General features: G+C 36.5%; 1 protein-coding gene across 2 annotated transcripts in view; it reads right to left on the minus strand.

Moving 5' to 3' along the window:
- Positions 1 to 10,877: 10,877 nt before the first annotated feature.
- SPAG6 (sperm associated antigen 6) overlaps positions 10,878 to 27,851 on the minus strand; it is a 61,617-nt gene continuing 44,643 nt past the window's right edge. The window contains exons 9-11 of one of the 2 annotated variants that reach the window (XM_075997662.1): positions 21,781 to 21,897; positions 17,491 to 17,636; positions 10,878 to 11,849 (exon numbers count right to left, since the gene is read on the minus strand). In XM_075997662.1, coding sequence (XP_075853777.1) covers positions 11,780 to 11,849; positions 17,491 to 17,636; positions 21,781 to 21,897 — 333 coding nt within the window. In that variant the 3' untranslated portion in view covers positions 10,878 to 11,779. The remainder of the gene's footprint in view (positions 11,850 to 17,490; positions 17,637 to 21,780; positions 21,898 to 27,851) is intronic. The other variant, XM_075997663.1, reaches the window with a different exon arrangement.

The raw sequence follows: 27,851 nt of genomic DNA on the forward strand, positions 1-27,851 counted from the left end.
AAAGTAGGAAAAAATCTTGTTGGAAATGTAGCTAAAAAATAAAAATAAAATAGGAAAATAAAGAATTCTTTTGCTATAACTGTAGCTACTCATTTATCTAATTTTGTTTAAGTCTGATTCCATAGCTATCAGAACAGATGCATATATTCTATATTATTTCAAAATGTTTTAGTTCTTTGGAATTTAAAATTGATACAGTTCATCAACTGCAAGGGAAATTCTTTTACCCACTGTAAATTATAGCATTATTCTCAAGTTGTATGCAATGTTACATCAGTATCATAAGATTTATCATAAGAACACTGTCTAAGAACATTGTCTTTTTAGTATAAACATTTTCATAAATGTGTCCATCTAAATCCTCTCTTAAAAGTGAACAAATTCCCTATAATAAGCCTTTCCTAACTTCACTTGCCTGCTCCAAACACACATTCTTTCCTTCTATAATTCTTTGCCATCAAAATCTTTCACTGACCTGTAGCCACCAAACAGGTTTCCAGTATTTGATCTCAAATAGTTTTTAAAAATTTAGAGAATTCAGACTGAAATATGTTGGCTATGCCTCAGGGGAAAAAAATAAAAGGCACTCTTAATCCATGGTTATAACAACATTGTTCTGATTTTTTTTTTTTATTGCTGGTGCTGGCATGAATGAAATAAATATAGCATGATTCATCTGATGAGAATTTGAATGCTGGTGTAAAACTGTACAGAAAATCCAGGTGAGTTGAATTGAAGGAGAAAGAGATCAGGGACTTGTGAGGAAAGTGCAGTCAGAAAATGAAAAGAGAGGCTCTGTGAATACAGGAAAACAAACATAGCAGGTTTGAACTCTAATATTTAAAAGCCTGGTTAAGGCCAGTGACATATGACACCAGGATGGGAGAAAAGCTGAGGGTGAAAAGTTTCTAAGCTGACTATTAAATAGATGTAACTCACTGACGAGTGTGCCCATGTGGGATTTTAATTACTCAGACATCTGTTTGGTGAAGTGTACTACTAAATAGGGATCAAATACAGAGATCAAATTACGTGGGGAGGGGAGTGGAGATGACATTCATGAGTCAGAAAGGAGAGCTATCGGCCAGGGGAAAATCAATCCCGGCTTTACATCTCACCAACAGAGAAGCAATTATTTTAGATGTGGGGCTGGTTAGCATCCTAGGTCATGAATTTAATTAAATAACCCTCGAGTGGCAGAAAACAGAACAAACCACTGTATTTAACTGTCAATAAGACATGCAGCAAATAAATGGTCCAAATTCCTCCTCTTTTACGTCCCTCCTCCCACACAGTTTTTCTTAAATTCACAACTCTCTTCCCTTTCCTAATTTAGCCTTTCCATTTCAGTGGCATCCAATAAAATCATTTAAATAGAAGTCTTGAACCAGAGATTTGTCTCCAAAATTCTCACAATGGGATACCAGGGAAGATGGGGTAGGAGGAGAGAGGCACAAATTAATTCACCATTTGAGCCCCTTCCTTGGGCTCAATAACAAGGCTAATTTGTTAGTAGCCACAGAAATATCCTGGAATCAAAAAGGACCCTGTGGCCTTCTTGTTCATGGTTAGTTGCCACCTTAGAAGATAGCAGAGGCAGGAGACACAAAACAAAGGAGTTCAAGTGGTTAGAGCAAGAACTGCAGGTGATGTGCCTAAGCAGAGAGGAGATGGCAGAGAGCATTCAGTTGCTTTTGAAATGGGAGTTTAGAAATCAGCTTCACTCTCGGTGGCCCCTTTGCAACCCCCCTGCTGGGCTCTAGTGAACTCTCTGCTTGGAGCCCATCTCCCATAGCTGACTGGGCAGAAAGGGGGTTGTCTTTAGAGCTTTCTCCCCCCTCATCCCACCCCCAATATCTCCACTTAGCTCTCCTTTCCTGGCCCCAGACATTTCCAAGCCCAACTTGGATCCACCCCACTGGTTTCCTCCAAAATGCCTTTTTTTCTGTTTGCAAATAAAAGAACCCAGCTGGGAAGAACTTAGGTAAAAGTGTAAATTTACTGGAAGGAAGAGTCTTAACAAGGAAGATTTGAACAATAAGCCTCCCTCAGGGAGAATTGGTCCAGGGCAGTTTCCAAGACCTCAGAGGCTGAAGTCCATGAGTTCTTCCAGAGGGCTGCCATTAATGATTCAGCCAGCTCCCAAGCCCCAATCATTGTCTCTCTGTGCAAATCTAAAATTCCTGGGAGAATCTGACTGGGACATACACACATGCAAACACACAGAGTGTGTATTTAAAGCTCTTGCTATTGAATAAACTCTGAGAATCGTCCTATAATGTGGGTTCATTCCTTCTAAACAGTTCCTTTTTGCTACCATTTTAAGCCCTAAGAAGAATAATTACTTCAGGCACTGCTAAGCTGATTTGAGTAGATGTGGCTGACAGAGTAGAGCTTGAAAAGACACATTCTTGCTTGAGAAAGCTACACTTTAAAAATGTCTTGCCCCAAATCTCCTCAAGAGTTGCCAACAGCCAGGATGGTTCGTGGAACTCTCTATCCTCATTCATTCATTCAACAATTATTTCTTGAGCACCAGGCGACTATACTAAATGATGTGCTGGATACAAAGTAGAATCAAGTATGGCTCCTACCCTCATGGTGTATAAACCTAGGCTTGTATCTCTCGTATGAGCAACAATCTTAAAGGCTTCTAAGAATAATTTTTCATAGGAATACTGTTTTTCTTAAGTCCTTGTCCCTTGGATGAGAAACCTAAGAATTGTGCCTGAACGGTAAGGCAATGTCATTGTTAAGAAGGTTATGATTTCATTCTTTGCACTCAGAGCCTTCATTATGCCGCATCTGATGAGAACTGAGGTGGCTTCACAGTTAACCGCAGCCAGGTATCACTTGTTTTTATGATGTGACATGGAAGGTTGTTGGGTATGGAATTGCTACTTTTTGAAAAAAATGATATTTTCTTTCCCCTCTGAACCAAATAGATAAATGAGCATAAGTTATCTCTAGCCATTCCCCCCAAACCTCAGGAGGGAGCACATTTGGAAGACATTTAGCAGCTAAGCTCCCAGAGGCAACACAGGAGCTTCTTATTAGCAAGCACTGAGGCCACAGAGAGTCTACCCAGGGTTATATGTGCAGTGTTTGGACCTTTGGTTTGGGTTTAGATCTGAGAAAAGTTGATGTTCTGGTTTGGTTGGATTCCAATTTTAACTAGTTTCCTGAGTGTTCTTAAATTTTTTAGTTCACATTAAGGTGTTAATTTTAAGATTTAGCAAATTATTCAGACTTTCTGGCTGTGGGTTGAGGGTTTAATTCAGTTCACATCTGTGGTAAGAATATAAAAAGTGTGACTCAAAAATCACGGCAGCTGGAGGATGAATGCATTGGCCCTTAGCCCCGAAGAGGAGATACGGATGGAGCACTTGAGTAATTATTATAGTTCACTACTTGTGCAGCTCAGATCCACTTTCTTGTTAAGAGTAAGTTCACCCACCTGGTACCCAGCTATTCCAGAATTCTCTTTAGCCTTTATTACTGGGGAAATTTACAGGGTTAGTGAGAACTATAGTCACTCAGCTGCAATGAATCTCAAGCCTGAAGTAACTGACAGTGATACTCCATCCTCCTCATTCTAGAATTGCCTCAGCCTCAGCTAACAGTCATGCTGATCTAGGCTGATAGCCTAGTGGGGTGACCCCAAGCCCTCATTTCCAAGAGTCTTAGTTCCTGGTCACCATGTCTATATCCCAGGCATAGCTTCTCTTCCTGTCTGTTTACTGTTAAAACTAGGCATGGGAGCAGCAAGAGACAATCTATTGGATCATCTGTGTGCCAAACATTCTTCCCTTCCTCCACTCTGTAGCAGAGCCCTGCCTCCTCCTGGTGACCCAGGTCAATGATCTTGATAATTTAGTGGCTTCTTTCCTACTGGTCTCTTGGCATAAGGAGACTAAAGTGACTGAGAAGCAGCTGTAGTGTAATGTACAATGGGACTCTGTGTCTACTGATGAAGTTTTAGCCCTGTGGGAACCAAGACCTCCTAACTCATAGAATCTAAAATTTTGGGAACAGGAAGCACAAATTCCTCAAATGTACCACTGGGAATGACAGTGAGCAGGGCCATGCCTACCTCCCCTTCCTCCCACAGTTCCTGGACCCATGTATTCTACCTGTTGGGGACATAGCACCATACAATGGTCATTGATTTAGGGTGACCTCTCAACCTTGTAGAGTATCATCTCCAAGATGGAGCCTTGGCTGTGTCTTTAAGAGGCCATTCCACCATTCTATCATGCCTGTGGCTTAGGAATGGTGCAGTATGCGATAAGACCAGTGGACTCCGGTCTAAGGTAGTATCATATGGGATATTACATCAGTGGGTCAAGCATTCTTAAGTCCTTGGGTAGTGGTGCTGGCTGAGGTCCTGTGGATAGGAAAGGCAAACTCATACCCAGAAGATATAACAATCCCAATAAAGATGAATTTTTGTCCCTTCCAGGATAGAAGAAGTCCACTAAAGTTAACTTACCTCCAAATGGTTGATTGATCTCCTTAAGGGATGGTGCTATATTGGGGTTTCTGTTATTGACAGGTTAGATAGCAGCAGTAGCCACATCACCCTTCGTGAATGGAAGTCCATGCTGTTGGGCCTATTCATAGCTGCCATCCTGCCACAATGGCCACTCCACTCATGTGCCCACTGTGCCAGCACTACAGTAGCCAATGAGAGAGGCTGACTAACATATATGGCTGAGTCATGGATGTTGTTCAGTGCCTTTTGATAGCACATAATGATATTTTGATGGGCATTAACATGCAACACAAAGGTCTTCACACTGTGTCCCTACCAATCTTTCTCCTTTCAGCCCCTGACCAAACTGCCACCCCATTCACCACTGCCCATGAGCCTGTGTATGTTCTTACCTTGAGCCACTCTTCTTTCCACACAAAGTAGATGACCAGATGCATCGCCAGGAACTTTGCCCATTAGGAGGATTTCCCCTCATCCTCTTTTGAGGTTACCCTAAGATAGGTTATAGTGCAGCAGCAGCCATTTTCAGCTTGGACTTTTTTTTTTTTTTGAGATTGGGTCTATGTTGCTCAGGCTGGCCTCAAACTCCTGGGCTCAAGCAATCCTCCTAAGTCAGCCTCCCAATTAGGTATATGTCACCACACCCAGCCCAACACTCTTATGCTGAGCCAACCCATCTGTGAATGAGGTAGGCCTTTTTCCTTTCCCATTAGCTGGCCATAAAGGACACCCCCATGCAGCCATATTTGTGAGCTGAAATAGTTGTAACCACCACAGTTGTGAACACCAGTGCAATAGTGGTGGATGACAAGCAGCTCTGGGCCGCCAACTGGTAAAATTTACTTTTTTCCTCTGGCTCTGCTCATGCCCAATCCTGTATCTGCCACTTCTGCTCTGGGATGGATTGCTGCCAGGCCCACCCAACCTTAGGACTTGGTGGTCTGACAAAACCAGCTTATGATGGCTATCTCAGGCTGCCTTGTTACTTGATGTCCCATGGGCAGATGCTCCATTCCCAGTGGTCTGCAAGAACTTCTTCTCCAATGGCATTTAGTTGTTTGCTACAGATGGTATGGCCCTGCTCCAGAATCCTAAAACTCTATGCTGCGATTCTCCTACTGGGATTACCAATAACTCCCCTGGAACCCTTTCCCACCACATATCCCTCTGATGCGGTGGGGTCTACCGAGAGATATGGCAGGGCTCCTTGCACTGCTGTCTAGACCTGCTGCGGAGCTCTATCACCTGGTAAAGAGGTTGGAACAATACTCTGAAGTTCTGGGGACACAACTACTGAGCACACTTGCCAAGGCACTCCAGGCTCTGTCCTCAAGGAGATCAGCCTCTCCTTTAGACAAGGGGTCCCGGATGTGAGAACGGACTCGGGTCCAGAAACTGGGCTAGTGACTGTAACTTTTTACCAGGGCAGCTGCCCTTAGCCTCAGGTTTATTTTTACTTAATTGCTACCCCTGTTGACTGCCCATTTACCTTGCCTCTAGGAGCATTGAATTAGTTCTGTAACCATCTTCTTAGCTCTCTGTGGCTTGGGTCCTGGGATGCCACACCAATCTTTCCACTCATTGCAATAATCATACACACCTTGCTCTGACAGTTAAGTACTGCTTCCTGGCCTCCCTATGTCAGGATCCTATCATCCTTTTTTCTATTAAGGAGCCCCGTTCTGTAGCAGTGTCTCCTCCAGTCAACCTGGCATACCAAAGAGAGCTTCCACTGAGAGCCTCAGTGACTGTTATCCTCTTAACAATATATTCTTTATTGCTTTGGTAAATAATGTGTCCTCTGGGACTTCCCTTGGAACACAGCTGGTGGGTTTTCCATCCCTACATGGAGTACACACTCCAGCATGCCCACCTCTCTGAGCCGTCTGATACCTTCTTCCAGTCTGCCATGGCAGTTGTGGCATTTCCACTTCACTTACCATGAGCTGTTGCCTTCAAGCTTCCAAGAGCCATCCTAGCACCTGGGGTCCTTGCCAGAGTGGTAAATCCTGTATCCTGAGATTGTGTTCCTATTATCAATAAAATCTCCCTTATCCAGCTTTGGTCAGTCTTCTCCATCACTGAACTGCCAGGTATGAAAATGAGTCAAATCTTTCCTTTTGTGCGCAAAATGGTACTATAATCATCTCTTCAATAAGGACTATCTGGCTAGAAGAGAGGGTCACCTGTTATATCCCAGCCTAGTTTCTGAGATGAAGAAAGGTGAATGGATCCCAACCAAGTTGCTTTCCAGAGATCTGCCATCTTGTAATAATACTTTTGATCTAATTTTTAAAGTCAAGATGAATAGGATATATGGGTTATTCCAAAATATGTTTGCTTTTGCATACATAAAATGTCCCCTGATTTGGTCCCACATCCAGTGTTTATAAATGCAATAATAATGGCTTAATTAGTATCTCTGCTAACTTAAATTGCAAGTTTTATTATAGGGCATTCTTTTCTGTGGGGGAAGAGGGAAGTGAGGAAAGCAGTGAGCACAAATGTTTCTAGGTTTTGTAACAAAATGCTGATTCTTTTTTATTGAGATTGGCTTTGACTCTTTGATTTTTTTTAAATGAATTTCTTCATACAATAGCATTGTTTATCTAGAATTTTCTTCCAAACCCCATTTATAAAAGTGAAAAGAGTAGCAAATACAATTTATTGAGCACTCATGTGCATATAGTAGTACAGGTCGTGTACTACACAAGGGCCCCAGCACATACAAGGGGGCACAGTTCACCTATTACATGTCATGGATTTGCATATTTATAAAGATAATTTTCCAGCAGATGGCAGTACAGTGTGTTGCTCTAACAAAATAAGAATATTACAATAATTTCTGCCAGATGGAAATAAAGTGTCTTAAGGACTAGGCACCTTTTTCTATTTACATAAAGATATCATATAAACTCACTTACTACGTGCCAAGCCCTGCCCTCACTCATCCTCACTTACCCCTCAGGATCCAAGGAAATGAGCCTAAGTCTGCCAGGAGCCTAGAAGCCCTCATTCTCAGTCCAACTGGCCACCAGTTCTATGTGCTCACCACAGTGCTGGTGACACTGGGGACTGAAGAGAACAGGGAAGATGATTTCACTTATCTAAGAAAAAGGTCATACTAAGGCCGGGCGCTGTGGCTCACGCCTGTAATCCTAGCTCTTGGGAGGCCGAGGCGGGCGGATTGCTCGAGGTCAGGAGTTCAAAACCAGCCTGAGCGAGACCCCGTCTCTACTATAAATAGAAAGAAATTAATTGGCCAACTGATATATATATATAAAAAAATTAGCCGGGCATGGTGGCGCATGCCTGTAGTCCCAGCTACCCGGGAGGCTGAGGCAGAAGGATCACTCGAGCCCAGGAGTCTGAGGTTGCTGTGAGCGAGGCTGACGCCACGGCACTCACTCTAGCCTGGGCAACAAAGTGAGACTCTGTCTCAAAAAAAAAAAAAAAAAAAAAAAAAAAAAAAAAAAAAAGGTCATACTAGATGTAGTGCACAAAAAAAATATAGGAAAATGATGACATTCTCTTTGGTACTTTAATCACATTTGTATGATTTAAACTATATATGCAACAGCAATATGAAAAATAAAGTCAATATAGATTATAATAGTTCTCAAGGAGTTGGACTTTATACATAAAATGCTTTAAATAAACCTTTACTATCAGCAATGTATAAATTTTAGTATAAATGTTAGCAAGAGTACGTTACAAATTCTATATATATGGGAAAATTTAGAAGCTTTATTTAATATACAGATATCTATACCACGCCACTTTTCAATAATGATGTATCAGTATGATATTCTTGATCCAGAACTCAGTTTAAAATCTATAGAAAATATGTCAATCATGAATAAAAGGAGCCCATTTATAAATATTTTATATTGATCCCTAACTTGATCACTAAGGAAATACTTTTCTCGAAACCCACTGAAATAAAAGAAAAAGTGAAAACTCTATCTTCGATGAAACAAGCAAACTGCTGCAACTTCTGGTTTTTATTTTAAAACAACATGTATGGCATGAATATATTTCTCCAAAACTTTTTCCAGCTTCACATAGGCTTTAGAGAGCTATTTGGATTTATGTTAACTTATCAATGACAATTCTGGATTGTGAGGCTGGAGTAATGTTTTGCTTTTTTCTTTATCAATTCATATACTGCCTACATTTTGTAAAAGATGACATGATATTTCCAAAAACAATAAAACCCATCCACCATTCCTTAAAGCAATATTACTGGATATGTATCTAATTTTACAGCCTACTAAAGCCTCTTAAACACAAACTAAGTGTTCATATTACTAAAAAAATAAGTGCATGGACAAAGCTAATTTTAAAAGTCAAAAGTCTCTTAACCAACTGGTAAATGCAATAGTTATAGTTAAGGCTGTCATTTGATCCTTTTAATTTCTGAAAGAAGAATAGCTACAAATCAACATTTTCTAAACAGTGGATTTTGTGGCAAAATAAGCCACAGTATACACAAGCCTCAACATTTCTTAGCACCTATCTTATCAAAGGGTTGGCTATTTGAAAACATAACAGAAAAATTCTTCATTCTCTCAAGGTTACTTTCTAAACTTGACATCTGGGATTGGAGATGGCCTTACCCAGGAATTTAAGGTCATGGTTTATGTTAGGCAGGACCTCAAATCAACTTTAGAAACAAGCAAACCTTTTATCCTTTTCTTTAAGGAAAGGAGTTTTCTTTGAGAGGAAATGGTTAGAAAAACAGGTCAATATCCTGTAAATAGGAGGTTGTCATTTGTTTTTACATACTCCGTTAAATATGCCTGTTTTGTGTTCCGTGTCCTGTGTCTTATTCCACTCCCTCTGTCTGGGCAAAGGTGTTTATATTAGAAAACTCCATGAGGGCAGGAAATGTAGTCTTTCTTTATCATAAATCATCTGGTTTAGACTCCACTTATCTAAGAGTGCAGGGTCTGGGGGATACCACACAATTGTTGGCCAAAATGTGTCATCTGTCATTGACAATCAGATTTCCCATTAGTAACATGTTGGGTTTATAAAAAATGGAATCATTTACAAAATTGTTACATGTACCATTGGCAGTTATTTTCATTAGCATCTTATGAGTGAGTATTATCCGCCTTACTACTAAATAATATAGTGACTAAAACCCAGGTTTCCAATATCTCTTTTCAGGTACCACTGATTTCACCTATATTCACAACAGGTAAACTGACTGAATCTAGAATAATAAGGTTCAAACAATTCTATTCCTGAACTGAAGTCCTAAAAATAATTGTTCATGTAAATTGAGAGGTCCTAATGATAGCTGAATTTTAAATAAACTCCCAGGTTGAGGGGTGGGAGGTGGGCAGGGAGCAGTAGGACAGAGGTTTGTCTACACAGAGAATTGGAATTGACAAGATTCAAGCCAGGGGTGAAAATATCAGGATATCATCAATGAGAGACACTACTTTTGCTCTAGCACAAATGGAAAAGATTTTGGTTTTATTATTTAAAAAATCTCACAATGGACTTTTCAAAAAGTAAAGAAAGCTTCACTTTGCTTAAAGTGCTTTATGTTAAGAGACATAACACCTATCTGAACGCTATTAAATATTTTATCACATTGTTAGTTTAGTACTATTTGGTAAGTATGAAATGATGTATGAAATGAAAAACTTCAACTGTAAAGTACAATGCCAAAAAATACATAATAGGAAGTTGACCCTTCCAATAATATCTGAGGAGGTTTTAACCTAGACAAACTAGTTTCTCTCATTACCAACATGGTCATCTAAGAAAAATAGCCTTAATGAAGAAAAATAAAAACTACTTTTATTTTCTCAGATTGCTAAAAAGGTTCACAAGATGAGCTGGGCAGGCAAGAAGGAAAGAAAGGAAAGCTACAAAATTGGGAATAAAAATTACATTTTCCTATTCAATGAGTCAAATAAATTGCTGCAAGGAAACAAAATAGGTTCAAGGAAGTATTAAAGAAATGAAATCAGCAGCAATCTTAGCCTGACATAAGGCAAAAAGAAATGGGGCAATCTTGGGTATGATGAAGTTTTAAAATACACAACAAAGCTACGCACTGTTGGGGAACAATGATGACAGAGATGAATCCATAAAATACCATAAATAAATGGGTAGGCTCCTTTCAAATTAAAAGAAAACAAAAAAAACGGAGTCCAAGAAGGAAACCTGAAAACAGCTAGACTGGAAACACTGTGGCCTGGGGCTCTCTGGATTATCTTCACCTCCTCTTGGGCCTCCAGGAGAAAGCACTAGAAGTGATAACCCTTCAGATCAAAAGACACACACATACCAACTGACCAAGACCCCAAAATCCAAATCACATACTCCCCAAGGTTAGAAACACACTGGATAGGAAAAATGAAACGGACAATTCTAATGCTGTTTTCATTTAAAATTTTATTGAAACCCCCCCTTCCACCACATTACAGCTTCCCAAGTGAAAATGCATGTAAAAGTTTGAGCCTGATGGTATTCTTTTCAAATTATCCCTTAAGTCTCAGAAAATGTCACTTCTGGGATGGTGAAGCTAGGAAAAGGGAATACTAAGGACCTATTTTACGTGCCTGCTTTCTTGTTTATTCATGAGCAGAGCTAGACTAAGAAACCTTTCAATGAGAGGGAAAGCATGTCTGCAGGAGTATAAGGCTCAGTGCTGACTTTTACCTCTCTAGTTCCAGAGGAAAAGAACTTTAGGTAGGGTGGAGAAAACCTGTGAGAAGGAGGAGAGCCTTCCTAAATTTTTAGGAAAACCTGATGGGTTACCCACCGAGTCTGTGTGTTAGGTTAATGCCTTCATGTAACCAGCATCAGAATCCCTTTCCAAGTGTTCTGTATTCTTGTCATCAGTTTCCTCTTTCAATAATTTCCCTTCTATATCTTACTGTGTAATTTGCAAAGCCAATTTTCCTCTATGACTATGAAGAATTGGCCAAAATAACTAAGGGTTTTTGAATATCATCTCTTATCTATATCTAGTTGCAGGGGGACACTTAATAGAATAACAAATGCCTTAAAATTCTTTAATGTCTCTTTTAAATCTACCTTTAGAGCAAATCCTATGCTAGCAAATGACCATGAATAGTTCTCCTCATATAGTCAAGCTACTAATTTTTAAAGTATTACATAAATTTAGACAATATCATCTAAAGGTATTTCACACTGAATAAATCTAGAATGTACTTAGTTCAAATATTTAGAAAGAGCTTTAACAACTGTTATTCATAACTATTCTGCTGTGAATTTGAGTGTAAAAATATAACTTGCTTAGTTAATAAGTGGTTGATAGCTGTCCACCCTCTGCAGAAGTGTATCTGAATATCCAGGGGAATAATACCTGAAAAAGAAAATTTGCTGTTAGATACTTATGAGTAGATTCAATACAGCAGGCACAAAAGATTCAATATAAGGAATGTATCTGAAATAATTCTGAATGGAACCTCAAATGTGCACTGAATAATTATGCTCCAGTAATGATTTGTGTATAATGTTAGAGACTATCAAGAAGAAAATACCAACTCAACAACACTGTGCTAGAGAAGTAGCAAAAACTTATGGGGTATAAATATAATGGCAAAGGGGACATTTTCCAAGTAAGAGATTTCAATACAGTGATAATATTTTATTACAGAGACTTTAATTATATCAAGTAACTAATGTTACTTTAAGGATCAAAGCTAATAGATTTTTATCATAAGTTAGACTACACAGTCTATTGTTACTAATCAACTGCATTATGATTGCCTTAGAGATTATTCTCAGCATATGTTTTCAAGATCAGCACATGTTTTAGTCAGGTCTGATCACCCTCAAAAACAAAAATTTCTGGGAGTATAATTCACATTTAATAACTATTAATAAATGGCTTACAAATGTTTGTATCACACAAACCTAGGAAATTAATTATTTTTGTTGGTTCTTGGGTATCTAAAGTACTATAAATGTATATTTATAAACTGAATATTTTTTAAAAGAGTATAAAAGCATTGAATATATATGATTAATGCATTGAGGGATGCTTAATATATCATGGAAAAAATTTACATGCATATAAAAGTATGTCAAATAAAATTTGGCAGTTATTCTGTAATAAATGGATTTAAAAATCTATGGAAGTATAATTTTAAAATTCCCAAAATACTCAAAATTGAAATTAGGCCTCTGAGGGCATTTTCTCCAGATAAAGCCTAATGTTAGAGACTCGTTTTGTCCTTTGTTAGTCATCTTTATGCCCAGATGCTTGACTTAAAAACTCATCATTATATTACATTACTTTCTTCTATAATTTGTCAAGTTAAATACAGGGCTGTATTTTCTCAATAGTGTACTTAATAGGCAGTTCACAGTTAAACAGATACATACATACATATGTGTAAAAAGCTAACTTAAAGAATGTTTCTCCTCAGGCTGGGCGTGGTGGCTCACGCCTGTAATCCTAATCCTAGCACTCTGGGAGGCCGAGGCGGGCGGATTGCTCGAGGTCAGGAGTTCGAAACCAGCCTGAGCAAGAGCGAGACCCCGTCTCTACTATAAATAGAAAGAAATTAATTGGCCAACTAATATATATAGAAAAAATTAGCCAGGCATAGTGGCGCATGCCTGTAGTCCCAGCTACTTGGGAGGCTGAGGCAGCAGGATTGCTTGAGCCCAGGAGTTTGAGGTTGCTGTGAGGTAGGCTGATGCCATGGCACTCACTCTAGCCTGGGCAACAAAGTGAGACTCTGTCTCAAAAAAAAAAAAAAAAAAATGTTTCTCCTCTAAAGGTCTCCTACCCTTGAAAAAATTGTCCTTCAACGTGGGTGTCTTCAAAGTATTCTTACATTGAGGAATGCATACCTGCTTCTCTCTCTGAGTTAGTCACAGTTTTAGAGCAGACCTCACCTTCCTAGGCCTTATAAATATGCCAGATACCAGATAGGTACTTTTATCTAAATGTAAGAGGTAGGTTTTAAAATATCCTTAAATTTTTAATATTTTTATTAAATTATTAATAAATCTGTTTAATATTTAATGTGTCAAATACTTAATTTAACATGTTATATTAATAAATTTTTTTCTTTAATGATATGGTATTTATTAATATGTTATTAATATTAGATTTCAATATACCCACCAGATTTCAAAAATTAGTATAAAAATGTAAAATAATTCATTAATAATTTTTATATTGACTACAAGTTGACATTATAATATTTGGATATACTGGGTCAACAAAAATATATCATTAAAATTTATTTACCGTTTCATTTTACTATATATTTTTTTAAGACGGTATCTGTCTCTATTGCCCGGGCTGGAGTGCAGTGGTGTCATCATAGCTCACTGCAACCTCACACTTCTGGACTCGATCAATCTTCCTGCCTCAGACTCCAGAGTAGTGCATGCCACCACACCTAGATAATTTTTTTTAATTTTTTGTAGAGACAAGGTCTTGCCACATTGCTCAGACTTCATTTTACTTTTTTAACTGTGGCTACCAGACTATCTGAAATTACATATGTGGCTCACATTATATTTCTATTAAACAGTGTTGCTTTAAAATAAAGGTCCCCAGTAAATCAGTTAGGATGTACCAATAATTCTAAAGGCTCTACCTGGTTAATTTCCAAGCTATCTGCCTGTATTTGTCTTCCCAAAGACCTTAGAGACTTCCTAGTCTCCAGAATTCTTGGGAAAGAGGATGTGCTCAGCACTGATTCTTCTCACCCCCCTCAGCAGAGTATACACATAGCACTACTTAACTGCCTATAAATGCATACAGACTGCCTATGTGTCTCAGTATATAGACCCATAAATAAATGTATCAAGTTGTCCGTTAACTGTTAGAAAGCCCCATTCCAATTAGAGTCTCTCTGATACTCAGGAATTCAAAAGTAGCTTCTCATCAGGAAAAAGCATGGAACCCTACATTAGCAACTAAAGGCAATTTAAATCTAATCAGAATAACCTTTATTTATGTCATTTGCAAAAAACCAAAAATTTGCTTGACATGCATTTATCACCAAAACAAATAGCGAAAAATAGTAAGTGGCCAAGTGCTGCTACATAGTTTTTCCAATATTATAATAATATTAAATTTGCTTCACCTAGTAATGTTATTTAATCTCCATAGAAAGAAAAATGAGAATAGGGGTGCTGGAATAGGACAATAATAGACATTTACTGAATTGAATTCTTCCTAAGCCCTTTGGCTAAGCATTATCTCATTTAATTCTAACTCTATAATAGGTAATTTTCTTTATCTACATTTTACACATACAGAAACTGTGGCTAAAAGGGTTAAATATTGCCTTTAAGGTCACATAGTAAGTAGCTGGAACTGAGAGAGGAATCTAGGTCTGCTTGATATCTCAGCCTGAGCTTTTAGTCATACTCCTCATGAAAGAACCAAAATGAACCTCCAAAAAAAGAACAAGGAGCTTCCTTCCCTCTGGCTGTCAACCACAGCCATCCCAACTTACCTCTGAATGTCCTTTAAGAATGCAAGTGGATTAACCTTATCCTACACCCATGTAGAATTGGGGTTCTAATTATATTGTTACTATACTGGAATGTGCTGAATGGCAGACATGTACATGCCTCCCTCCCCAAAGTAGATGTTTCCCAAAAGCCACTTCCCTCCCCAGTTTAGGCAGAGATTCAGAAGACAAAGGAGTTCATCTTATGGCTGTGGAGGGGGCCAGGCCTAGAACTTAGGTCTTCTAACGCCTAGTTTGGGCCCCTTTCCTCTTATACTACCTACCTTTATTAAAATATTTTTAAAGATTACTAAAATTGGAAGGCAATATGAAATAAACATTTAGGCTAATAACAGATGAGAGAATGTAACAGTTGATAATCTATCTTGTAAAGAATAATTAGTTTAAAATAGTTGTCACCAAATGATTCTTGAGAATTATGTAATTGTAAAAACAAAACCATTTTGAAATTATATTTGTCTATTTCATAGAAAGACGTTTCAAAGATTTCTATAAAACACCATTTTATAGAACCTAATGCTTTAAAAAATATCAGAATTTTGAAAACATTATTCAGCTAAGCAAATTCTTCATGATAATTAGCCAATTTTTAAAGTGAAATCCCAGCTTACAGAATTCAAGAAGTTAAAAATTTACAATGATAGTTTGACAAAGCAACAGATTAAATTCTAATGTGACTGAGTGTTCAATTTCTCCTGGTGCTTAGTTAAAATACATCTAAAAAAAAAAAGAAGAAAGAAAAATTTCTATTCAAGAAAGTACATAACCATTGGTTGACTGTAATAGGTCATTCTATTTTGGGGGCTCCTTTAAGTTTACCTTTATTTATCTTTCTATAATTTTGTTTGTTGGAAAATTGCATTGAAAAGCTATTTAAAACTTATATAAAGGCCGGGCGCTGTGGCTCACGCCTGTAATCCTAGCTCTTGGGAGGCCGAGGCGGGCGGATTGCTCAAGGTCAGGAGTTCAAAACCAGCCTGAGCAAGAGCGAGACCCCGTCTCTACTATAAAATAGAAAGAAATTAATTGGCCAACTGATATATATATAAAAAATTAGCCGGGCATGGTGGCGCATGCCTATAGTCCCAGCTACTCGGGAGGCTGAGGCAGAAGGATCACTCGAGCCCAGGAGTTTGAGGTTGCTGTGAGCGAGGCTGATGCCACGGCACTCACTCTAGCCTGGGCAACAAAGCGAGACTCTGTCTCAAAAAAAAAAAAAAAAACTTATATAAAAATAGCATTCTTCCTGAAGGAACATATATTTCATGTATAAAAATTAATTTTATTTTCTTAAATAATAATAAAAGGTTTAATAATAATTAATAACAGGTTTTCTTATTTCTTTCATATTTAGTGGTTTCACACATATTTTGTTATATGAACTTTTAAAATATAAAATTGAATATTATATATAGATATACATTTTATGATATACTACTCCTTTGATATATATATATATATATATATATATTTTCAAAGCTGACTTATCAGAACTCTTTTGGTCAAGGAGTTCTCATAAACTTCCCAAAAGTGCATAATAAACTTGCAACTCTGAAAAAAATTTACTGGTGAATATATGTGAATAGAAAACAAACTTTAAGCTTAAAATTATTTTTGGCTTTTAAAATCAATGTTACTTTATGTATTAAAAAGCTATTAATGTTAAATAGAAAGAATGAACAGATATAAATTATAATATACTATGATACATCATAGTATATGTTTTAAAAATCAATTTATATTTTCTAATATTAAAGAAAATAAATGAATGCAGGATTAGAAAAACATAGATAAATATGCCTTTTATTCTGCATTCTTTGTGAGCATTTTTCAAGATTCAATTTAAATCATTCTATCTTACCTTGAAAGCTTTGTTTTTATTTATTTGGGGTTTAATGGTATAGTTCTCTCTTAGGCTTATAAGAACTGAGGCTTAGGTTTAATGCTCTGCAAATCAATTTCATTTAAAAAAATATTAATCTTGAAAGTAGCATCTTCCTACCTTACTCTGAAGTACCTGCATATCATAAACAACATTATTTAATTTTTTTTGCATTTAGATAGTAATTAACTTTCTTTTTGTTACTCAGTATCTCTTTTCTACTTGTAATACTCCATTTAATGTAAATGTGAGCTTAAGGCAGAAAAGTGATATTCAAGGAACTGTGAAAATCAGAATCTGTAGGCCTTTTCTAAATCAGGAATTCACAATTTAAAAACTGTTAGTTTGAATTCTGTATTTGGATACTCTTTAGGAATGCATATGTTAAATTAGTACAGAAATGTCTTAAATGACATTCCAGCTTGATTTGGAAATGTGTGTGTCAATTAGAACATTATTTAATTGCAGGGGGAGAGATCAAGAGAGAGTAAAGATATACATTGGCCTCACGTAGTATTTCAAAGTCCACATTTTGGCACAGTGGATATAATATCTAGATTTAAAACCAGAAAAACTACTTTATAATATTGAACTTCTCAAAGTCCATTTTTCCTCACCTTACTATTTCCTCTGGGTAACAATTGTTAATACTGTGGATGTATTCTTGAAGGAGAGAACCAGGTTCTGCTTTTATCTCTTGAACCTTTTTAAGTCCACCACTTGTCACAAAGAGTCGCCGAGCTTTGCTATCATGCGGCAGCACCTTGAAAAGTGAGGCACATAAAGACGTCAGTTTTTCTTTTCCAAGTTAAATTATTACTATTAAAAAGCAATACTGCATCTGAGAAAATGTAAGAGAGAATTTATGTCCAGTATACCTATAACATAATGAGCCCAAATCTGCTAATGACTTGAAGTGGAATACACTCTTTTTTAGAAATGTATTAACTTTTTATGTTGTGAAGATGAAATAAAGGCAATGAACATGGGCAGAGGCAATGCAGATCCACTCATAAATGTCAAACATAAAGCTCACATCCATTCAAGGTGTCTCCACTACCTACAAAATGGAAAGGCAAGCTCCTGAACAAAGCACAAAGAGTCCTCTGGGACCTAGCTCCTAAATACCTCTCCAGCCACCTTACCCACAATCCACATCCTAAATTTCATTTTGATAACATCAAAGCATGCATGCTGTGCCATTGCTTGCCTTTGCCCATGCTGTTTCTTCTTCCTAAAATGTCCTTCCACACTCCACGAACTCCCCCTTTTGCTTGGTTAACTTGTAGTCATTTTTAAAGACTTTTTAGCTTAAGTGTTACCTCCTTTTAAGAAACCTTCTCTGGGACACTTCCATCCTCTCATCCCAGGATAAGTTGAGTACTTTTCTTCTCTCATAGCCTTCTGTCAAACCACTATCAGTGCACTTACCACAATATTTTAGTTATCCATTTATATGTCCGTCATACATAAATGTCATTGAAGGTAGAAACTATACATTCATTCATTCATTCAATTCCCTCTTGCATGGTGCCTAATAGATACTTGACAAATGTGTAACAAATGAATGAATGTGCTAAACAGTAGGCAGAGAAAGGAGATTGAGAAGATGTTAAAGACACCAAAGAAGAATCAGGAAAGTAAGTAATCAACAAATCCAAGGGAATATTTTTAAAAGCAACCGAGAACTAAAAAAAAAAAAAAAAAGTCACTGGATTTGATTTGATAGGGTGCTGAAGAATTAAGTAAAGGCAGTTGCATATAGATGGAAAGTTGAGGAAGTCAGATTAGCAGTAGTTAAGGAAAACATCAGAAGTAAAGTCAAGTCAAACTTTAAAATTTCAGAAAGAAGAGAATCAGTAGGTTGAGAGCAAGCTGGGACAGAACTAAAGGTTACAGGTGTTTCAGATTTTGTTCTTAGGCTAGAGGAGACTTGAGCATATTTGTGTGTGGAGAGGAAAAAGCCAATGAAGATGAAGAAATGTACTATGCAAGACTGACCAGACTAGGATGGTCCTGGGAAGAGGATGGGCTCACAGTGTGGGAATTCCTGCTCTCTTCCTTGGTCACTGCTGCTATTCCCTCTGACAGAAACACCCCTTCTTCCCCCTTCATCTTGTTTTTTCTTCAAGAACCACTTCCTCCACTGAAGCCCTTTCTGAATACCTCAGACTACATTCACTCACTCCTTCTTAAAAAAAAAATGTTTATTACAAAGTCCAGAATATTGAAGTGGTTTTTTTTTTTCTGTTTTGTCTGCTCTCCTCAGCTAGATTATAAATTTACTTAAAGAACTACTTTGTTTTATTCTTTTTTTTTTTATCTATTCCCCAATGCTTAAAAATATAGGGTACCTGTAGGCATTTCACAAATAACTAAAACTACAAAAGGATCTTGCTAGTATAGAATGGCAATACAAATCAATTGGACAATAAAAGACTGCACTAGTATGTATTTCTAAAAAATGGAATAGCCATAAGAGCAGAGTTTTTTTCTTTCCTCTCTGCAGGACTTGAATAGATCAGTTTTAAATATTTTGTTTGGCCTGGAGAATTTTCATTAATTCCTATCTCTATCCCTAGGCACATTAATATCTTTTCACCTTCTGCCTTGCTTTCTCACCTCTTTTTAGTGTTTTGGTATCCTTAGATTAAGAAAATATTCCTGAAGGTCCATTAAAAGAATATATGATATGGGATACTGTCTTTATTTTACCTTAGCTATCAAACTTTCACAAATCCTACTGACTTTATTTACTTATTCTGAATTCAACATAGGTTAGTGTTCATTTTCATAGCAAGCACAATAAAACTAGAATATCTCACTCACAAGCCTAAAAGATTAAACTACAAAATGAAACTTTCAGAACTAATGTCAACTACCTATTTGTAAGAGCTGACGACCCTATCTATAGATGATCCACTCGGGCCTTTATCCCATCTCCCTCTCAGATGACCAAATTCACTGGCCAATTTCTTACTCAGCAACCAAAAATACAGACAACTAAAGACATGGATCAATTTTCCCCTTGTGGTAATTTAGCTTTTTCTCTGCATTATTTGGCTAGTTAGTTGCTTTGTCAAGGAGACATGCCAGTATATCTCCTACATCCCATGTAACTAAGAGGGGAAAAAGTCTAAGGACACAGGTGTCTGATACACAGAGCTGCACCCTGAAGTGGCTTCAGCAATGTGAAACCTCTCCTTCCCAGTAGCAATGGTACTTGATGGTCAGTTGAGACATTGGAGTCCGTGGACAGAGTTGAGAGAACTGAAAGCTATTAGTAGAGTCTATCTTTCAGATGGATACCTAAAACTAGACCTACTTAACTGTAGGACCTACTTTAAAAGTTATAAAAATATATATTTTTTTGTTCATTATTTATAGAAATATAGCATACAAATAGTAGCTCCTCATTTATATGGCATTATAACTGACTACTCAAATGAATTTTTCATCTCCATTCATTTTTTAAAAACCTTTTTAAAAAAAGGTTTTCTAAAAAACCTTTTTAATTAGCCTTACCATTTGCATATTTTATTTCTTAAAACAACTCTTTGGTTGTTTTTGTTTTTATAAGTGTTTAATATGTGCCTGGGATTGAGCTAAACTTTTAACATACAATATCTCATTTACTCTTTACAACAAGCCTAGGAATATTATAATAAATACTCTTATTATTCCCATTTTACTGGTAACCAAACTAAGGTTTAGAAAGGTTAAGACTTTGCTAAAGAATAAGAGCTGGTGGCCGGGCGCTGTGGCTCACGCCTGTAATCCTAGCTCTTGGGAGGCCGAGGCGGGCGGATTGCTCAAGGTCAGGAGTTCAAAACCAGCCTGAGCAAGAGCGAGACCCCGTCTCTACTATAAATAGAAAGAAATTAATTGGCCAACTGATATATATATAAAAAAAATTAGCCGGGCATGGTGGCGCATGCCTGTAGTCCCAGCTACTCGGGAGGCTGAGGCAGGAGGATCGCTTGAGCCCAGGAGTTTGAGGTTGCTGTGAGCTAGGCTGACGCCACGGCACTCACTCTAGCCTGGACAACAAAGTGAGACTCTGTCTCAAAAAAAAAAAAAAAAAAAAAAAAAAAAAAAAAAAAAAAAAAAAAGAATAAGAGCTGGTATGTGGAAAGTCCAGGTACTCCGACTCCTGAGCCTGAGCTCATAGCCACTATGGGATACTACTTGTGCAGACCCCATTTTCTAAAGTCAAATACACTGAACATAACTTAACCAGTTCTTGGTAGCTTAGGGTCACCATCCTGACTCTCAGTGACTGTGGTAATGCATTCATTCTCTTTCATCCTTTTCTTTCAGTAATCAGCTCTGCTGGCTGTGCCCACTTCTGTCAGCTCAACCTTTCTACCTTACTACCATTTACTATCATTTAATCTGCAATGATCTAAGAAATATGATAGCTACACTTGTTAAAATTGTTCATAAAATAAGTCAATATGCTCCAAATTACTGTCCAAGAGCATCTCCAGTAAAGTACATGGACTTTGTGAAAAATATTTCAGTGGCTCAGAGACTTTTTTTCCTGTTCTTTATAAGATCTTTGCAGTGTTCCCCTGGTGAGTGAGACTAAAAGACCCTGGGAAAATTACTAAAAGTTACTTATCAATATAAACTACCTTATTAGGAAATTTTTACCAAATGAGAACACTATAAGAGATAGTACAGAGGCTGTGAGGAAAATGTGAGGAGGGAGGAAGTGTTTCATTTATATGGGAGCTTTATTAACCTATCTTACCTTCACTGTCAATACAGATCAGTGAGAGTTAAGTAGTAAAATTCTGACCCCCATCTTAACAAAAGAAACCATGGACCCAACAGAAAAAAATAAGTTAACAAATCATTTTATCTTTCTTCTTCCCCTTACAGGCTAAGAGAGCATTTCTTACCTTACTAAACTGTCCAACAACATGCTTCAGAATATTGGGAGGAGCATCATATAGAAATGGTTCAAGGGCTGGTAGGTAAGTGCATTTTTGCAGGATATTCTTTATGGCTTTTTTACTCTATCAAAATACAAAGCAAAATGCATACAAAAGTAAGTAATCAATGAAAGACTTAACAAGAATGCATATCTTACGTTTCTGGAATTTGAAAATAAAATCAATCTCCTGGTCCAACCTGCAGTTGTTTCATTTTTAAAAAAATTATTGTCAGAAAAACTCTTTAATTGGTTGGTTTTGTCAGAGAGCACCCTATAAGTTGTCTTCCTATTAAACCTAAAAATGCAGAGTGTATTACTGAGTTCTTAAAATACGTATGAGAAAATTAAAAGTGTAAAGCATAGTTACAAACCATAAATTAGTATATACTATATTAGTGTAAAAATGTATATATATAAACTGTGAGATTACTAGTAGTACATCCTACTTCTTCCAATCAACAAATATGAGAAAATAACTTCGTTCTTTGTAGAATTTCACTATCAGGCTCTATATTCTCCAGATGATTTCATGGCTTATACATATGGAGTCAGAAATGTCTACAGTGTGCATCAGTCCATGAGCATTTATAGATATGCTGCTATAGGTCATGGGTAGACATTTCCCCATTCACAAATAAAAGCAAAACAGACAAGATCTACTCAACTGCAGAGAAAAGCTCTTCTCAACAATACAGAGTGTATCACTGAGAGGCAAAAGAACAGGTGCCACATGTACCTTTCCCATTCCCCTCAGCACTCCCGTGTATTTCAAAGTGGCATCACGTGGTGCTGATAACCTACCACACATGTGGCTGGAGAAGGGCCCTAATGTGACTGCAGCACATCACTGCAGCCAGCTCTCACGCCTCGGCTGATTGTGATTCTGTTTCTTTGTATTAAAGCCCGTCTCCTTCACTTTGGAAAGCTTCAAAACAATTGGGTTTTTCTTTTTTTTTTTTTTTTTTTTTGAGACAGAGTCTCGCTTTGTTGCCTAGGCTAGAGTGAGTGCCGTGGCGTCAGCCTAGCTCACAGCAACCTCAAACTCCTGGGCTCAAGCAATCCTGCTGCCTCAGCCTCCCAAGTAGCTGGGACTACAGGCATGTGCCACCATGCTCGGCTAATATTTTTCTATATATATTAGTTGGCCAATTAGTTTCTTTCTATTTATAGTAGAGACGGGGTCTCGCTCTTGCTCAGGCTGGTTTCGAACTCCTGACCTCGAGCAATCCGCCCGCCTCGGCCTCCCAGAGAGCTAGGATTACAGGCGTGAGCCACCGCGCCCGGCCCTAATTATAGGATTCTTGAGGGGTGTGAAGTAATATCTCATCATGGCGTTCGTTTTTTGTTTTTCATTATGTTTTTGATTTGCATTTCCCTAGTGACTAACAATGTTGAAAGTCTTTTCATATGCTAATTATCCATTTGAATATCTTCATTGGTGAAATGTCTATTCAAAATTTTTTCTCATTATTTAATTGGGCTTATTTAGGTATAAATTCTCTCTTGAATATATGATTTACAATTATTTTCATTTTCTTAATGGTATCTTTTGAAGCATAAAAGTTTTTAATTTGATAAAACATAATATATCAATTTGTATCACTTGTGCTTTAGGTGTCATATCTAATAAATCATTGGAAGGTCACAAATATTTACTCCTACTCCTATATTTCTTCAAATAGTTTATAGTCTTAGCTTTGTATTTACATCTATGATCAATTTTGAGTTAACTCTGGTATATGGCATGAGATAAAGGTCCAAAGTAATATTTTGCCTCAGGATACAATAATTGTCTCCATAACATTTTTGAAAAGACTGTTCTTTCCACGTTAAATTGCCTTGGCACCTTTGTGAAAAATCAATTGAGCATAACAGGGTTTATTTCAGATTCTCAATCCAATTTCATTGATATATATGCCTTCCTGTAAGCAAGTATCACATTATCTTGATTATTGTGGCTTTGTGGTATGTTTTGAAATTAGGCAGTTTAAGTCCCTTTTTTTTTCTTTTATTCTGTGATTTCCTTCTTTTTTAAGATTGTTTTGCTAGTCTGGATTCTTTTCATTTCCACAGAAATTTTATGATCAGCTTCTTAATTTCTGGGGGGAAAAAACCAGCTGGGATTGTATTGAATATATAGATCAATTTGGATTACTGCATCTTAACAATATTGAATCTTCCAGTCCATGAACATGGAATGCCTCTCCTCTTATTCATATCTTATTTAATTTTTTTAAGCAATGTTTTAGGGTTTTCATTGTACAAGTCTTATACTTCTTTTGTTAAATTTATTTCTATGTATTTAATTCTTTTTGATACTATGTGAATAAAACTATTTTCTTAATTTCATATTTGAATTGTTTATTACTAGTATATGGAAGTACAATTGATTTTTTTATAGTGATCTTATATCCTATGACTTTGTTAAACTCTTATTAGTTCTAGTATGTATGTGCGAATTCCTGAGGATTTTCTACATACAAGATCATGTCATATGCTGGGTTTAAGATGTGTTAGCTTTTAGAAAGATGTACATTATGTTTGGTTATTTACGGCTGTGAGTAAAATAAAATAGTTCTTATAACTTCATACTGTGAATTGTTATAGAAATTTATTGGGGTCAACAAATAGTTTTATTTACCTAAGTCAGTAAATCAAGTAATATCTTACTTTGAACCAATGAATAACAGATTATGAATTTTGCTAATTGTCTATGCATGTAGTACCTAATGTTTATGCTTAGACACAATATATGATTATGTCAGAGAAAGAATCAGGGGCTATCGATGAGGGTAAATGAGTCTGGTTTTCCTATCAACTAGCATAGCATCTACAATTCTAAATTCATTTTTTTTTGTCATTTCTAAAAACTGACTCAATCCTCACTTATTAGTGCCATTATCAAAAATCAGTAAGTGACAACACTATTTTTTATCTCTTAACAAAACACATAGAATTAACAAAATTGTCAATACCATGCAAATATCAATACCACTTCAACTGTTGTTCAAAGAAAATTGGAAGAATAACAAAAATGATTCAGTATTGCTTTCTTTAATGTATGATCTTTAATAAAGAGTAAATAAAAACATTTTTTAAAGTTTCTTGTAACTCTGAAGAGTTATAATTATTAAAATGAGGGAGGGACATGGGAGTAAATCTTCATGACCTTTGGTAAGGCAAAGCCTTCTTAGATATGGCACCAAAAGCAGCAATAACAACAAAAATAAACTGAATTTCATTAAAATTTAAATATGTTGTGCTGTAAACAACACCATCAAGAAAGTAATAAGACAACCCATAGAACAGGAGAAAATACCTGCAAATCATATATCTTATAAGAACTTGTATCCAGGATATACAGAGAACTCTTACAACTCAATAATAAAAAGACAAATAGCCCAATTTAAAATGAGCAAAGGGTCTGAATAGACATTCTCCAAAGAAAATACAAGAATGTCTAATAAGCATATGAAAAGAACATCATTAGCCATTTGGCAAATGCAAATCAAAACCACAAGGAGATACCAATTCACACCCACTAGGATGGCTATAATCAAAAAGACAATAACAAGAGTTGGCAAGGATGTGGAAAAATTGGAACTACTGTTGGTAGTACACTGGAAAACAGTTCAGCAGTTTCTCAAAATGTTAAACAGAGTTACTTAACCTAGCAATTTCACCCCTAGGTATATACCCAAGAGAAATGAAAACATACACCCAAATAAAAACTTGTATAATAATGTTCATAGTTGGCCGGGTACAGTGGCTCATGCCTGTAATCCTAGCACTCTTGGAGGCCAAGGACGGAGGACTGTGTGAGGCCAGGAGTACAAGACCAGACTGAGCAAGAGTGAGACTCCGTCTCTATTAAAAATAGAAAAATTAACCCAGTATGGTGGCACGTGCTTATAGTCCCAGCTACTCAGGAGGCTGACGCAGGAGGATCACTTGAGCCCAGGAGTTTGAGATTGCTGTGAGCTAGGCTGATGGCACTCTAGGCCAGGTGACAGGGCAAGACTCTATCTCAAAAACAAACAACAAAGTTGTTTTCTAAAAAATGATGATAATAATAGTAATGTTCATAGCAACATTATGTATAACAATCAAGAGTGGAAATAACCCAATGCCCATCAACTGGTGAATATATAAACAAAATTTGAAATATTAATACAATGTAATATTATCTGGTAATAAAAAGAAACACAAATACTGATATATACAACAACATGTAGGAACCATGAAATTCAAACTAAGTAGTAAAGCAGCCAGGCACAAAAGGCCATATATATTGTATGACTCTTTTTAAATGAAATGTCCAGAAGAGGCAAATCCACAGAGACAGAAAGTAAATTAATGGTTGCCTGGGGCTAGGCAAAGGAGATATGGCGTCACTGCTAATGGGTACAGAGTTTCTTTTGTGGAGAATAAAAATGTTCTAAAATTGTGGTGATGGTTTCATGATTCTGTAAATATATGAAAAACCATTGAATAGTACACTTTAAATAGGTAAACTGTATAGTATTTGAACTATATCTCAATAAAGCTGCTAAAATAATAAAGTAGGAACAATCATTACAAGAACACAGTAATTAAATAATTACCTTAGTTTTATAACTAAACAGAATGAACTGATTCACATGACAAATTAAGATGGAACATTTCAAAATGATGCCTCTAAATCAAAACAAGTAAAAATGTAATTTCCTGGATATTTTCAAAATATATGTAGGTAAGCTTATTAGATAAAAAATATTTTTTAAGTTTTTATTAAGGTATTTGGAATAACATAGGAATAAACAGTAAGACAACCCACAGAAAGGAGAAAATACGTGAAAATCATATTATCTGATTAAGAATCTGTATCCAGAATATACAAAGAACTCTTACAACTCAATAAAAAGGTAAATAACCCAGTTTCAATAATCAAAAAGTCTGAACAGACATTTCTCTAGAGAAAATATGAGAGAAATTCCAAGAGGCTGCTTATTGGTTCTCCTGGATGGGAACTGATTAGAGAATTCTCACAGAAGCTGACCTCCCTATGGGACAAAATGAACTTCAACATGGCCTTATAATTTGAAAGCTGCCACAGAATAACAAATGAGAAATACCATTAGTTCTTGATGCTCTTGGATACACTTTTCCCTACTGAGACAGTGTCAAATCAAACAGGCTTGAATGGACTCTCATTCTAAAGCCTTTAAAGCAACAACTGATAGAATTCAAGAGACCCTGGGGAAGAAAAAAGAATGATCAAGCCCCTACAATAAGAAAATATACAGATGGACTTAAAGCCTTGGAAAGACAGCTGATAGGATAATGATTGATAAAGATCTCACTTTTTAACTTACTACTCAATGTGTTTCCTAAAAGCAAATATTATATCAAATCTACACAGAAGAAACTTAAGTTCTATTAGTTAACCTAATAAAACCACCTTTGTTAAACTAAAACACAATACAAGTTATCTTCAAAAAGTGAAGTTTTCTAATTTATTTTACTCTGATATGTATACAATATAACACCATAATAATTCATAAAAAACAAGTTATATAAACTCAGGAGTATATAAAAAGTACATTGTGCTACCTAAGGGACTATTTGCAATGGTTAATCAAGCTATAATTACTAATGAGTCCATTATTAATGATTCAGGTACTAGCTCATGTATTACTTTAGTATATTTCTAAAACCTAAAGTAGAAGTTGTTAAATGTAGGAATCTGAAAGGACAGAGATTATTTTAAGTTTAAGAACTTGTCTATTAATAATCTCTAAATTGAACAGAGTGACTATTATAACCTGGACATCCCTTATGCCTATGCAGAGAGCCATGGGATCCCTGGAGACGGGGATATGGGGGAGGGATGATGGGATGGGAGGAAGAGGCAGAGGAAGAAGATGCTCAGGAAGCAGAGGGCACTAGAAGGAGGAGGAGAAAGATAACAATGATAATGAGGTAAAGAAATATAAGGCCAAGAGAGGATTACATATATAGGTTAAAATTACATATATATAAATCAGCTGTACTTGG

This window comes from Microcebus murinus, chromosome 25, assembly GCF_040939455.1.
Source record: "Microcebus murinus isolate Inina chromosome 25, M.murinus_Inina_mat1.0, whole genome shotgun sequence".
Lineage (NCBI taxonomy): Eukaryota > Metazoa > Chordata > Mammalia > Primates > Cheirogaleidae > Microcebus > Microcebus murinus.